Source organism: Rana temporaria, chromosome 6, assembly GCF_905171775.1.
Source record: "Rana temporaria chromosome 6, aRanTem1.1, whole genome shotgun sequence".
Taxonomy (NCBI): domain Eukaryota; kingdom Metazoa; phylum Chordata; class Amphibia; order Anura; family Ranidae; genus Rana; species Rana temporaria.
In genome coordinates, this window is record NC_053494.1 from 106,872,559 (window position 1) to 106,887,381 (window position 14,823).

Genomic DNA, 14,823 nt, shown 5'->3' on the forward strand with positions numbered 1-14,823 from the left:
ATCTCCTCAAATTTACCCTCTGCTTTCCTTCGTTTGTAAGCCAGGTGTTCTCTACCCAACAGGGAGTTGACAAGTCCCCTTCTCTTCTATATCTACACCACCTCCCTTTGTCACTTGATATCCTCCCACGGCTTCCAATACTATCTCTACACTGATGCTATCTCTCTACTCCTCACCTCACCCCTTTTAGTCTCCTCTTGCATTACTAACTGACATTTCAGCATGGATGTCGCACCACTTTCTTAAATGTAATCTCTCTAAAACGGAGCTGATAATATTACCCCCCCCCCCCCAGGGTACTAGGGGTTATCCTAGACTCTGACCTTTCAACCCCAAATCCAGTCGCTGTCAAAATCTCGTATAATTCACCTTCACAACATCTATAAAATTCGCCCTTTTTAACTAATGAAACCAGCAAACTACTCATTCACTCACTTGTTATATCTCTCCTTGACTATTGCAACTCTCTTCTCTTGGTCCCAACTGTGTGCACAGGCTGCCCCCTTCAGACTATCATGAATGCTGATGCCAGACTCCTCTACTGTACCTTACTAACCACTCAGTGTCTGCCACTCCTCTCTGCCAATCCCTTTACTGGCTTCCAATTGCCCCGCAAGTTAACCACTTGACCACTGGGCACTTAAACCTCCTTCCTAATCAGACCAATTTTCAGCTTTCGGTGCTCTCACATTTTAAATGACAATTACTCAGTCATGCAACACTGTACCCATATGAAATTGTTGTCCTTTTCCCCCACAAATAGAGCTTTATTTTGGTGGTATTTAATCACCTCTGTTTTTTTTTTTTTTTTGCGCTATAAAATAAAAAATGCATTTTTCTTCATTTCTGTTAGTAATTTTTCTTTATAAATTTTGGCCAAATTTTATACTGCTACATATCTTTGGTAAAAATAACCCAAATTGGTGAATATTATTTGGTCTTTGTGAAAGTTATAGAGTCCACAAGCTATGGTGCCAATCTCTGAAAATTGATCACACCTGAAGTACTGACAGCTTATCTCATTTCGTGAGACCCTAACAAGCCAGGAAATACCCCCAAATGACCCCTTTTTGGAAAGTAGACATTCCAAGGTATTTAGAAAGGGGCATGGTGAGTTTTTTGAAGTTGTCATTTTTTCCCACAATTCTTTGCAAAATCAAGATTCTTTTTTTCTTCCAAAATTGTCATATTAATAGGTTATTTCTCACACACAGCATATGCATACCACAAATTACACCCAAAAACACATTCTGCTATTGCTCTCGAGTATGGTGATACCACATGTGTGAGACTTTTACACAGCGTGGCCACATACAAAGGCCGAGGATGGCTAGGTATGGCTGAGCATGGCTGGGTATCGCCGAGTATGGCTGAGGGTGGATGGGATGGCTGAGCATGGATGAGTATTGCTGAGCATGGATGGGTGGATAAGTAAGACAGAGGGATGACTGAGCATGGATGGCTGAGTGTAGATGGTGGGATGGCATGATGGCTGAGCGTGGATGGCTAATGCAGAGGGATGGATGGCTAATACAGAGGGATAGATGGATGGCTGAAGTTGTCACTGAGCAGTGCTGTGGGCACTACACATACTGCCCACAACACTGCTGCATCCGATCTCTCCCCTCTCCGCTCACACTGTACAGAGAGGGGAGAGAGAAATCGGGCATGACACCGGTTTGTTTACATGTGCTCGCTCCATCATCTGACGGAGCAATCACGTGGTAAATGGCCGCTGTCATCGGTCATTTACCGTGATCTGTGATGCGCCGGGTCCTCTGCACCCGGTGGTCACGTATACCTTTGTGTGCGCGCCCCCAGGGGGTGTGTGGGAGCACGATTCCGGGAGGACGTCCATGCCCTCCCAGAATTATCGAGCCGCACTGTAGCCGTCATTCGGCTATAGTGCGGTCGGCAAGTGGTTGAATTAAAAATACTAACAACATACAATGCCAATTAAAACTCTGCCCCAAGCTACATCACCAATCTTGCATCCAGATATCACCCAAACAGTACTCTCCACTCCTCTCAAGACCTCCTGCTCTCAAGTTTCCCTGTCTCCTCCTCCCCTGCTAGTCTCCAGAGCCTCACCCATCCTCTGGAACTCTTTACCTCCATCTGTCCGTGTATCTCCTACTTTGGCTGCCTTTAGGGAATCCCTAAAAACTGATCTCTTCAGTGAAGCCTATCACTCCTCCAACTAACTGAACTTATATCACTTCCATCAGCTATTAGATTGTAAGCTCTTATAAACAGGGCCCTCTTATCTCTTAAAAAAAAAAAAACCCTCATCCTTTTATATTGTAAAGCACTGTGCAAACTGTTAGTGCTATAAAAATCCTGTATAATAATAATCTCCCCATCTTTCTTGCACACCAGTGTTCTCTTTCATTTGCTGTAGGATCGTGCCATTACCCATTCGGGGTTCTCTAGTTTGGCCTGTATTGTGTACCTTGAGAGTTATCCTGGCCACATTTTTGGGCCTTCTGTAAACCTGGGGGAACAGTCATTACTATGAAACTGAACACACTTTGAATGAGTCTTCTTACTGATAGTGGCTTCCTTTTTTGAAGTGGTCCATTTGCACAGTTCCACTCCTGGATCCTACAACAGAACATTATTTTAATAAGGGGCAAATTAGCCCGTCTCTAGACAGGCTGATTTGTTTATATCCTCAGACCAGGATGTCATTGTTTGAATGGCCTTACAGACCAGGAATTACACCCCAGCCTATCATTTCTTTCTCTCTTCTAGAAGATCTTGACAATAGGCATCCTTTGGGCTACTAAGGCGTTTTAGCGCTGTAAAGCGCCTCTCCTGTCCAGTGTGAAAGCCCAAGTGCTTTCACACTGGATTGGTGCGCTTGCAGGACATAAAAAAAAAAGTCCTGCAAGCAGCATCTTTGGGGCGCTTTAGGAGCGGTGTTAGGTGCGGGGACTAAATGCGCCCTGCTAGCAGCCAAAAAGCGATGTTAAAACGGCGGTAAAGTCCTTTAGGACCCATGCACATTTCTCCTTTTTTGAGAAAAGCCTTTTTTTTTATACAAGATAAATGGAAATGCATCAAAACTCACCTTGCAATGCAATTTACTTGTTGATGCACATCATAGCACAAATTAACACTAGAAAAGTCATAGACCTAATTGATGTAGCTAGCAGAGAAAACTCCGGGCCAGATTCACCAAAGAGATACAACAGCGTATCTCCTGATACGCCGTCGTAACTCTGTGTTAGGGCCGTCCTAACTATGCGACTGATTCATAGAATCAGTTACGCATAGCTAGCCCTAAGATCCGACAGGTGTAATTGAATTACACTGTCAGATCTTAAGGATGCAATTCTAGGCCGGCCTCTAGGTTGGCGAGGCCATTGCGGCCGGCGTAGAATATGCAAATGAATACTTACGGCGATCCACGAACGGCCCGTCCATCTAACTGTACGTCGTTTCTGTCGAGTTACGCCGCGTAAAATTAGGGCTGAGCCCTAGTTGTCCTAAGCCATGTTAAGTATGGCCGTCGTTCCCGCGTCGAAATTTAAAAATCAATGTCGTTTGCGTAAGACGTCCGTGAATGGTGCTGGACGCCATTTACGTTAACGTCTAAGCAAATGACGTCGGTGCGACGTCATTTAGCGCAATGCACGTCGGGTAATTTACCTGACGGAGCATGCGCAGTACGCTCGGCGCGGGAATGCGCCTAATTTAAATGGTGCCCGCCCTATTTGAATTGGGCGGGCTTGCGCCGAGCGCATTTACGATACACCGCCGCAAGTTTACAGGTAAGTGTTCTGAGAATCAGGCACTTACGCTGTAAACCTGCGGCGGTGTAACGTAAATCACATACAGTACGCTGCCCAGGAGCAACGTAATTATATGTGAATCTGACCCTGAGTTTGGACGCAGAAAAGGCCTTCGACCGCCTGAGCTGGCCCTTTATGATGGTCACGCTACAACGCATGGGATTCAAGGGACCCTTCTTGCGGGCAGTACAACACCTCTACTCCTGTCCCACTTCACAAGTTAAAACCCCATTTGCTGCATCACCCAACTTCCCGATTGCTAATGGCACACGCCAGGGCTGCCCGCTCTCTCCCTTGCTATTTGCCCTATGTGTGGAGCCCCTGGCGGCGACCATTAGGGGGAATCCGGGCCATTAATATATCTATTTGCAGACGACATCATCCTCACTCTGAACCCAACCTCCATGCCGAATTAGATCGCTATGGGGCGCTCTCTGGGTATAAAACAAATGCGTCAAAGTCTACGGCCCTTACAATTAATATTCTGGAGGACGAGGTCCACCACCTGTCGTCAGGCTCTCCTTACAAATGGGAACGTACTTCCCTTAAATATCTGGGGGTTCACCTTACCCCGTCTTTTAGCACCCTATATCAAGCCAATTTCCCCCCTCTGTATCAGTCAATTAAGAAGCTCCTCCAAAAATTGAAGACCCATCATATCTCCCTCCTGGGACGGATCACATCTGTTAAAATGGTCATCCTCCCTAAGCTCCTTTATTATTTCAGACATTGCCCATCCCCGTCCCATACGCCCATCTACTCCAAGGCGACACGCTGTGTTATGTCTAGAATTATAAAAAAACACAGAATACCTTGCTCTGTCAAGACGGCGTCACGCAGGGCCGGGGGTCTGGCATTTCCCAACTTTGTTAGCTACTACCAAGCGGCCCAGCTACGCGCAATAGTCTCATGGTTCCCCCAGAGGTCCTACAATAAATGGTCAGAGATAGAAAAAATTTGTCTAGCCCCTGTACACCCAAACAGCCTCCTCTGGGGTACGAATGTGGAGGTGGACCCTGGCCGATTATCAGGTTTAATGTCCCAGCTTCGTGGGCTCTGGCGTAAGCCGTCCCGTGACAGGGAGCTCAGATCTGAATGCCCGCTGATCAACTCCTTTCTTTGCAATCCTAAAATACCGGATAGTCTGACCCACCAGATGTCCTGGCCCTGGGCCTCACTGAACCTGTTCCATTTGGGTCATCTGGTGGACCCCAGATCCTGTAAACTGCTGTCATTCTTGGAGCTCCAAACAAAACATAAATTGCCACGACAGGTATTCTACAGTTATCTACAGATCAGACATTTTTCCCAAACCATAGCCCCGCATCTTCAATTTTCCCCACCCTCTCCATTTGAAGGTATTATTTGGAGGGGATCTGTCGCAGAGGACTGATCTCAGACATATACCAGATTCTAAACGCATACACCATACCAGTACGAGAAAAACATGCATACATGGAAGCATGGCAGGCCGTCTGGAGGCAGGCTGCCAAAAGTTCCCTATAAAGAGGGAAAAGAGAGCTTACAATCATGTCTGAGCTGAGCCACCAGGTCCACAGCCTTTTACTTGCTCTGCTGCTAGGTTAGTTCTGATTAACCAGTACTCGGGCAGGTGGTGTGGTCAGTTTGTCTCCAGTGAACGAACCAGCCCTATTAGGTTCATATAGAAAGGAGAGAGCGGTGTGGGAGGGTAAGTCACAAAAAGTTGGTGTGTGCTGCTTAGGGTGACCACGTGTCCCGGATTGCCCGGGACAGTCCCGCATTTTGCAGGTCTGTCCCGGGCACCTTCATTCCAGGACAATACAGTGTCCCGGAATAAAACTGACACGGCAACCCCCCGGGCCAATCTGATGCCCCCAAAAAAGGCTGCCACATCACCGCTTAACTCAATGACGGTACTTGTCCTGGCCAGGAATGCCTGGAGGAGCACAATCCCTGCCCCCTGTTTTGTGATTGGAGAAATCATAAATCCTGCCTCTTGTGTCCAATCACTGTGCTGTGATTCGTTACAGCACAAGCTGATTTTTGGGAAGGGGGGTGTCCCTGAATTGTAGTTTGGAAATGTGGTCACCCAAGTGCTGCTGTGCTCCCTGTGCTGTATTATATTTGCACTTTATTTTATTCTCCTTGGATGGGACACCTGAGGCTGACAAGCTGACATGATTAAGTTACATTGTAAAAATGGATGAGGATGACTCATCCCCCTCTTCACTATGTAACTCTCATCCCCACCCAGAATCATCCTCATCCATGTTTACAATGTAACTGAATCATCTTCATCCCCACCCAGGTGCATCTGGCCATAGACAGACACAGTTGCGGTGCGTCCATAAAGGGCGCAGGAGCACCGCCCCCTCTATCCTGCACCTGTCTATCACCATAGATAGATTCATGCATTGCATGAATCTATCTATGGTCGCTGCTGACACCCCCTATTCAGGTGTCCGGCCCATTCTTGGGCACCAGGCACCTGAATTACACCGGCAGGGTGTTTTTTAGATGCACCTGATTAGAGCCATAGGCTCTAATAGGCGCCTAAAACAGTGATCAACAGGGCGCCATGCTGTGCAGTCGCTAATCACTCAGCTGTGTGTTAGCAAAACGAAGGAATTCACTTTGCTAACACTGAACCGCCTCTCAGCTAATCAGGTTGCCAGGTCTGTTACCATCACCTGATTGGCTGAAACATCAGGCGCTGTGATTGGACGCCTGAGAGAGGACAGAATAAGACACGGAGGACGTGCAGGAGACTGCCACTGACCCGCTGTGAGACAGGTAAATGCCGGGCAGTATCTGATGGGCACAGTATCTGCAATTTATGGGCACACTGGCAGCATCTGATCAGGCACAGTAGCGGCAATTGATGGGGCACACTGGCAGCATTTAATGGAGCACACTGTTGGCAATTGAGGGTCATCCATCCCTCCAGTCTCCACAATGCATCCACGCCCAGCATTATCCCTCCAGTATCCACATCCACACCCAGCATCATCCCTCCAGTATCCACGCCCAGTATTATCCCTCCAGTATCCACACCCACGCCCAACATCATCCCTCCAGTATCCACGCCCAGTATTATCCCTCCAGTATCCACACCCACGCCCAACATCATCCCTCCAGTATCCACGCCCAGTATTATACCTCCAGTATCCACATCAACGCCCAACATCATCCCTCCAGTATCCACATCCACACCCAGCATCATCCCTCCAGTATCCACGCCCAGCATTATCCCTCCAGTATCCACATCCACGCCCAGCATCATCCCTCCGTATCCACATCCACGCCCAGCATCATCCCTCCAGTATCCACGCCCAGTATTATCCCTCTAGTATCCACATCCACACCCAACATCATCCCTCCAGTATCCACATCCACGCCCAGCATCATCCCTCCAGTATCCACGCCCAGCATTATCCCTCCAGTTTCCACATCCACACCCAACATCAACCCTCCAGTATCCACATCCACGCCCAGCATCATCCCTCCAGTATCCATGCCCAGCATTATCCCTCCAGTTTCCACATCCACACCCAACATCATCCCTCCAGTCTCCACAATGTATTCACATCCACGCCCAGCATCATCCATCCATCCATCCCTCCAATATTCACATCCACACCCAGATCATCCATCCCTCCAGTCTCAACAATATATCCACGCCCACCATCATCCCTCCAGTATCCACGCCCAGCATCATCCCTCCAGTATCCACGCCCAGTATTATCCCTCCAGTAACCACACCCACGCCCAACATCATCCCTCCAGTATCCACGCCCAGTATCATACCTCCAGTATCCACATCAACGCCCAGCATCATCCCTCCAGTATCCACATCCACGCCCAGCATCATCCCTCCAGTATCCACATCCACGCCCAGCATCATCCCTCCAGTATCCATATCCACGCCCAGCATTATCCCTCCAGTATCCACATCCACACCCAACATCATCCCTCCAGTATCCACATCCACACCCAACATCATCCCTCCAGTATCCACATCCACGCCCAGCATCATCCCTCCAGTATCCATATCCACACCCAACATCATCCCTCCAGTCTCCACAATGTTGAAATTCACATCCACGCCCAGCATCATCCATCCATCCCTCCAATATTCACATCCACACCCAGGTCATCCATCCCTCCAGTCTCAACAATATATCCACGCCCACCATCATCCCTCCAGTATCCACATCCACGCCCAGCATCATCCCTCCAGTATCCACGCCCAGCATTATCCCTCCAGTATCCACGCCCAGCATTATCCCTCCAGTATCCACATCCACGCCCAACATCATCCCTCCAGTATCCACGCCCAGCATTATCCCTCCAGTATCCACGCCCAGCATTATCCCTCCAGTATCCACATCCACGCCCAACATCATCCCTCCAGTATCCACGCCCAGCATTATCCCTCCAGTATCCACGCCCAGCATTATCCCTCCAGTATCCACGCCCAGCATTATCCCTCCAGTATCCACATCCACGCCCAACATCATCCCTCCAGTATCCACATCCACGCTCTGCATCATCCCTCCAGGTATCCATAGGTGGAGGAGCGCAAGGTCTCTAGCATCCACCAGCTCTGTGATGTCGTCATGAAGGAGTGGAAGAGGACTCCAGTGGCAACCTGTGAAGCTCTGGTGAACTCCTTGCCCAAGAAGATTAAAACAGTGCTAGAAAATAATGGTGGCCACACAAAATATTGAAACTTTTGGGCTCAATTTGGACATTTTCACTTAGGGGTGTACTCACTTTTGTTGCCAGTGGATTATACATAATTGCTGTGTGTTGAATTATTTTGAGGGGACAACAAATTTACACTGTTATACAAGCTGTACACTCACTACTTTACATTGTAGCAAAGTGTAATTTCTTCAGTGTTGTTGCATTAAAAGATATACAAAAATATTTACAAAAAATGTGAGGGGTGTACTCACTCTTGTGAGATACTGTATGTATGTATGAATGTATGTGTGTGTGTATATATATAGTTTTTAATACAATGCCTGCACTGTATATATATTCTACACTGACTGCACTGTATATATATATATATATATATATATATATCTATATTTATAGATAGATAGATATATCTATATGCACTAAACTGCCTGCACGCCACTAACTAACCTGCCTAATTTAGCTCAAGTTCTCTTAACCACTTCAGCCCCGGAAGATTTTACCCAGAGCATTTTTTACAATTCAGCACTGCGTCGCTTTAACTGACAATTGCGTGGTCATGCAATGTTGTACCCAAACAAATTTTGCAGCCTTTTCTTCCCACAAATAGAGCTTTCTTTTGGTGGTATTTGATCACCTCTGCGGTTTTTATTTTTTGCGCTAAAATAGCGACAATTTTGAAAAGAAAAAAAAAACAATATTTTTTACTTTTTGTTATAATAAATATCCCCATCTTTTTGGAAAAAATAAATTTCTTCCTCAGTTTAGGCCAATATGTATTCTTCTACATATTAAATACATATACAGTACAGACCAAAAGTTTGGACACACCTTCTCATTCAAAGAGTTTTCTTTATTTTCATGACTATGAAAATTGTAGATTCACACTGAAGGCATCAAAACTATGAATTAACACATGTGGAATTATACATAACAAAAAAGTGTGAAACAACTGAAAATATATTTCATATTCTAAGTTCTTCAAAGTAGCCACCTTTTGCTTTGATTACTGCTTGGCACACTCTTGGCATTCTCTTGATGAGCTTCAAGAGGTAGTCACCTGGCGCAGCACCCCATCACTCTCCTTCTTGGTCAAATAGCCCTTACACAGCCTGGAGGTGTGTTTGGGGTTATTGTCCTGATGAAAAATAAATGATGGTCCAACTAAACGCAAACCGGATGGAATAGCATGCCGCTGCAAGATGCTGTGGTAGCCATGCTGGTTCAGTATGCCTTCAATTTTGATTAAATCCCCAACGGTGTCACCAGCAAAGCACCATCACACCTCCTCCTCCATGCTTCACAGTGGGAACCAGGCATGTAGAGTCCATCCGTTCACCTTTTCTGCGTCACACAAAGACACGGGGGTTGGAACCAAAGATCTCAAGTTTGGACTCATCAGACCAAAGCACAGATTTCCACTGGTCTAATGTCCATTCCTTGTGTTCTTTAGCCCAAACAAGTCTCTTCTGCTTGTTGCCTTTCTTTAGCAGTGGTTTCCTAGCAGATATTCTACCATGAAGGCCTGATTCACACAGTCTCCTCTTACCAGTTCTAGAGATGTGTCTGCTGCAAAAGGTGGCTACTTTGAAGAAGCTAGAATATGAAATATATTTTCAGTTGTTTCACACTTTTTTGTTATGTATAATTCCAAATGTGTTAATTCATAGTTTTGATGCCTTCAGTGTGAATCTACAATTTTCATAGTCATGAAAATAAAGAAAACTCTTTGAATGAGAAGGTGTGTCCAAACTTTTGGTCTGCACTGTATACAAAAAATGCAATAAGCTATATTGATTGGTTTGTGCTAAAGTTATAGCGTCTACAAACTATGAGAAAGATTTATGGCATTTATATATATATTTTTTATTAGTAATGATGGTGATCTGTGATTTTTAGTGGCATTGCGAAATTGCAGCAGACAGATCGGACACTTTTGACACATTTTTTGGGAGCATTGACATTTATAGAGCAATCAATGCTATAAAAATGCACCGATCACTGTATAAATGTCACTGGCAGGGAAGGGGTTAACACTAGGGGGCGGTCAAGGGGTTAAGTGTGTGTTCCCTCACTGTGTTCTAACTGTAGGGGGAAGGGAGTGACTAGGAGAGATGACAGATCGCTGTTTACACACACAAATCCTTGTGCTGGCGCTCGAGCGTGGCCGGCAGCGATCCCACCGGCCGGCCACATGCATCGGTCACGCGCGTGCCTCCGGCGGCTCTCCTGGACAAAGCCGTATATGTACCGGATTTTGCCCAGGAGAGCCATTCTGCTGCAGTATATCTGCGTGAGCCGGTCGGGAACCAGTTAATCTTTACGTTATCACACTACATATGGCCAACGTGTAAGCAGCCTTATATAGTGTGGGCCTGGACTTAGCCCACTGAGCCATGATTGGCCAAAGGCACCCTGCCTTTGGCCAATCATGGCTCTCACAGCAGATTGCAGGTCAGGTGCATGCTTTGGCCAATCAGCACCTGTCAGATCTGTAAGATCTTGCAGTGCCTTATGGGAGCTCGAATTTAATCAGCGCACATCAGTGAAGGGGAAAAATTACCTGTTAAAAAAATTTTTAAATGAAAACTAAGAATTTTTTTTTTTTTTTATGCTTTGTGGTTAAATACCACCAAAAGAAAGGACTATTTGTGTGGAAAAAGTGATAAGAATTTAGTTTGGGTACAGTGTTGCATGACCGCGCAATTGTCATTCAAAGTACTATGACAGCACTGAAAGCTGGCCTGGGCAGGAAGGGGGTGAAAGTGCCCAGTAGGAAATCTTTCAGTGACAAAATAAATACATGTATCCAAAACCATGATATCTCCCCTGAAATAATGTGCATCTCCTACCCCTAAAGTATGTTCTTCTCTCAGTGTGACGTGAAGGAGATTCACCTCCAACCTGTCCCGCCATCTGATTGGTGACTGAGAAGAACCCGCAGAGACTCTCCTACACCCGAGGCGCGCTGCCATTCCCAGGCATCCATCCACCACAGGCCGCGCCCCTTAGATCACATGGGCGTGACGTCACTGCTTCTCGGACCTCCGCATTCTGTAGAGTCTACCATGGTAATGGCGGAAGGCACCGCTGTATTGAGAAGAAATAGGCCGGGCACCAAAGCTCAGGTAATGACACCCGGACAGCGGGCTATGTAGACGGTTATGTGCGGAGTAGAAAGGCTCATTCCGCCGCCTATAGAGAGCGGGTGAGGGTTATTCGCCTACAATGTAGAGCTGTGTGTTTCCCGCACAGGGTTACACGGCTGTGACTGGTGTGTGAGGAGGAAGGACTGTGGAGGAGATGGGGGGGCAGAGGAATGTACACTCCCCGGCCGGGGAAGGATGGTGGGGCTCAGCTGTGGGAATGGGCTCAGTGTTCAGGACAACGCTCTTCCAGTTCCACCACCTGCGTGCTCGTTCTTGTACAGGCCGTGCGCGCTCCCCTTCCCAGCACTGAGCTGACAGCTGAACATCCTGTGGCCCTTACAGCTGTCATTCTACTTCTTGTCAATGGGTGGAGGTTCGGGAACAGGAATTCCACTTCACCCTAATAAAGAGAACCTGTACTGTGGTAAATGAACACAAATTAAGGATGAGCTCTGGCGTGTTCGCATAGAACACGTGCAGAGCCCGCCAGGAAGTGAGCACGGCGCTGTGCTAATCACAGCCAGGGAGACATTTTGCCGATGCTCGGCTGCAGGGATCGTGAAATGTCTCCCTGGCTGTTATTAGTGCAGCGCCGTACACACTTCCTGGCGGGCTCTGCACGTGCTCTTTGCGAACACGCCAGAGCTCATCCTTACTAGTAATGTCTGTGGAGCCTCTGCAGGGGTGAGCTTTTTGCTCATCACTGGCCTGCCATGCCTTGTTCTGCACTGTTTGAAGGGGGCCATCTTGGCAGAGGCAGAGCTTTCCTTCTGGTGACTGGTGGGGTAGCGATCAAGAAGCAGCAGGAGAGGTGAAAGAAGCACAGATCCACTGAATGGATGAAGCTGAAGCAGGTCCTCAGGTACAGCTTCTCCTCCCACTGCAAGAACGGTGATCAGCAGGTACATCACCAAATCTCAAAAGGCATGCTGCCAAAGCCTAAGGGTACTTTCACACTGAGGCGCTTTACCGCCGCGTTTCCCGTGATTTTCGGCCTCTAGCGGGGAGATTTTAACCCCCGCTAGCGGCCGAAAAAGAGTTAAACCCGCTCGCAAAACGCAGCGGCGGTTTGCATGCGGTACGCCCGCGCTGCCCCATTGATTTCAATGGGCAGGGGCGCTATAGAAGCAGTATTTTTACTGATCCTACCGCGCCTCAAAGATGCGGCTGGCAGGACTTTTTTTACCGTCCTGCCCGCACAACGCTCCAGTGTGAAAGCCTGAGGGCTTTCACACCGGATGGAAAGGAGGGCGCATTGCAGGCGTTATTTTTAGCGCAGTAGCACCTGCAAAGCGCCTCAGTGTGAAAGTACCCTAAGTTGATTTGGAGCAGACCCAAAAATCAAAGTACCACTCATCCTCTTCCTTCCCCCAGCCTATAATTTGAAGCTTTTTTGGGGGGTTAAAGGGGAGTGGGTACCTTTTTTTATTTGACAGGTGCCTACTCCTATTTTATCAATCCTCCTCTAGGCAAGAACACCACCACACACACCCCCCTCTACTGTAGCCTCCTGGGACACATGACACACCCCAAGGAGGCTGTAGGACTAGTCTCCCTGTACCTCTGTGCCTCACATACAAGTGAAACTCGAAAAATTAGAACGTTGTGCAAAAGTTCATTTATTTCACTAATGCAACTCAAAAGGTGAAACTAATATATGAGATAGACTCATTACATGCAAAGCCAAATAGTTCAAGTCGTGATTTGTGATGATTATGGCTTACAGCTCATGAAAACCCCAAATTCACAATTAGAATATTGTGAAAAGGTGCAATATTCTAGGCTCAAAGTGTCCCATTCTAATCATATAATTAAGCCATAACACCTGTGAAGGGTTCCTGGGCCTTTAAATGGTCTCTCAGTCTGGTTCAGTAGGAAACACAATCATGGGAAAGACTGCTGACCTGACAGTTGTGCAGAAAACCATCATTGACACCCTCCATAAGGAAGGAAAGAGTCAAAAGATAATCGCAAAAGAAGTTGGATGTTCCCAAAGTGCTGTATCAAAGCACATTAATAGAAGGCTATGTGGAAGGGAAAAGTGTGGAAGAAAAGGGTGCACAAGCAGCAGGGATGACAGAAGCCTGGAGAGGATTGTCAGGGAAAGGCCATTTAAATGTGTTGGGGACTTTCACAAGGAGTGGACTGAGGCTGGAGTGCATCAAGAGCCACCACATACAGACGGATCCTGGGCATGGGCTTCAAATGCCTTATTCCTCTTGTCAAGCCACTCCTGACCAACAAACAACGTCAGAAGTGTCCTACCTGGGCTAAGGAAAAACAGACCTGGTCTGTTGCTCAGTGGTCCAAAGTCCTCTTTTCTGATGAGAGCAAATTTTGCATCTCATTTGGAAACCAAGGACCCAGAGTGTGGAGGAAGAATGGAGAGGCACCAGTGTTGTCAGTAACGGCGTTAAAATAAACGCTGTTGCTTAACGCAGCCACTTTTGAGGGTAACAAGTAATCTAACTGATTACTCTTCCCCTCGTTGTAACGCCGTTCCCATTACTTGGGCGGCGTTACCGCAATTACATCATTACGCCGGGTGCAGAGGCCGCCAGATGTATGTGAAGCCGGCCGGGTGCTCGGTAATACTGTTACATACAGTATGCACCGCTCAGCCAATCCCGGCGGGCGATGCATCCTGTTGCTGAATACAGAGCTTGTTAAGCCTGCTCGGATTGGTGCGGGCTGATGATGTCACAAGCCTCTGCCAATCCGAGCAGGATTAACAAGTGCTGTATTCAGCAACAGAATGCATCGCCCGCCGGGATTGGCTCAGTGCATATTGCAATGGATGTCACTTTTTTTCTGCACTGTACTTTTTAATTGAGGCTAATAGACTGTGGACTTCGATTAATAGGAGTTTAGAAGTGGCTGCACCTAGGAGGAAGTGTCACTATGTTCTGAGGAAACTGAGCAAAGAAAGAGGAGAGTGCAGACCTATAGATGGGGTCTGAGCTCTCGGCCTGCAGGGATCAGAGCCATCAGGAGAGAAGCCAAGGGGATCTGCTGCAGTGCCTGCTCACCTCTACCATGAAGAGAGGATGGACCTGCATCTAAGTCTTCCAGAGCAGTGGTCATCAACCCTGTCCTGCAGGGCCCACTAACAGGCCAGGTTTTATGTATTACCTTGGGGAGATGCAGACTAGAATACTGCAATCACTGAGGAGCAAATGATATCAGCT

General features: G+C 47.3%; 1 protein-coding gene across 2 annotated transcripts in view; it reads left to right on the forward strand.

Moving 5' to 3' along the window:
* LOC120943686 (MOB-like protein phocein) overlaps positions 1–14,823 on the forward strand; it is an 88,059-nt gene that overhangs the window by 40,219 nt on the left and 33,017 nt on the right. The window contains exon 1 of one of the 2 annotated variants that reach the window (XM_040357128.1): positions 11,481–11,614. The exons of the other annotated variant lie outside the window; for it this stretch is intronic. Within the exon in view, the coding sequence (XP_040213062.1) occupies positions 11,504–11,614 (111 nt within the window). The 5' untranslated portion in view covers positions 11,481–11,503. Of the gene's footprint in view, positions 1–11,480; positions 11,615–14,823 lie in introns of those variants that run through there. 2 annotated transcript variants of the gene reach the window in all.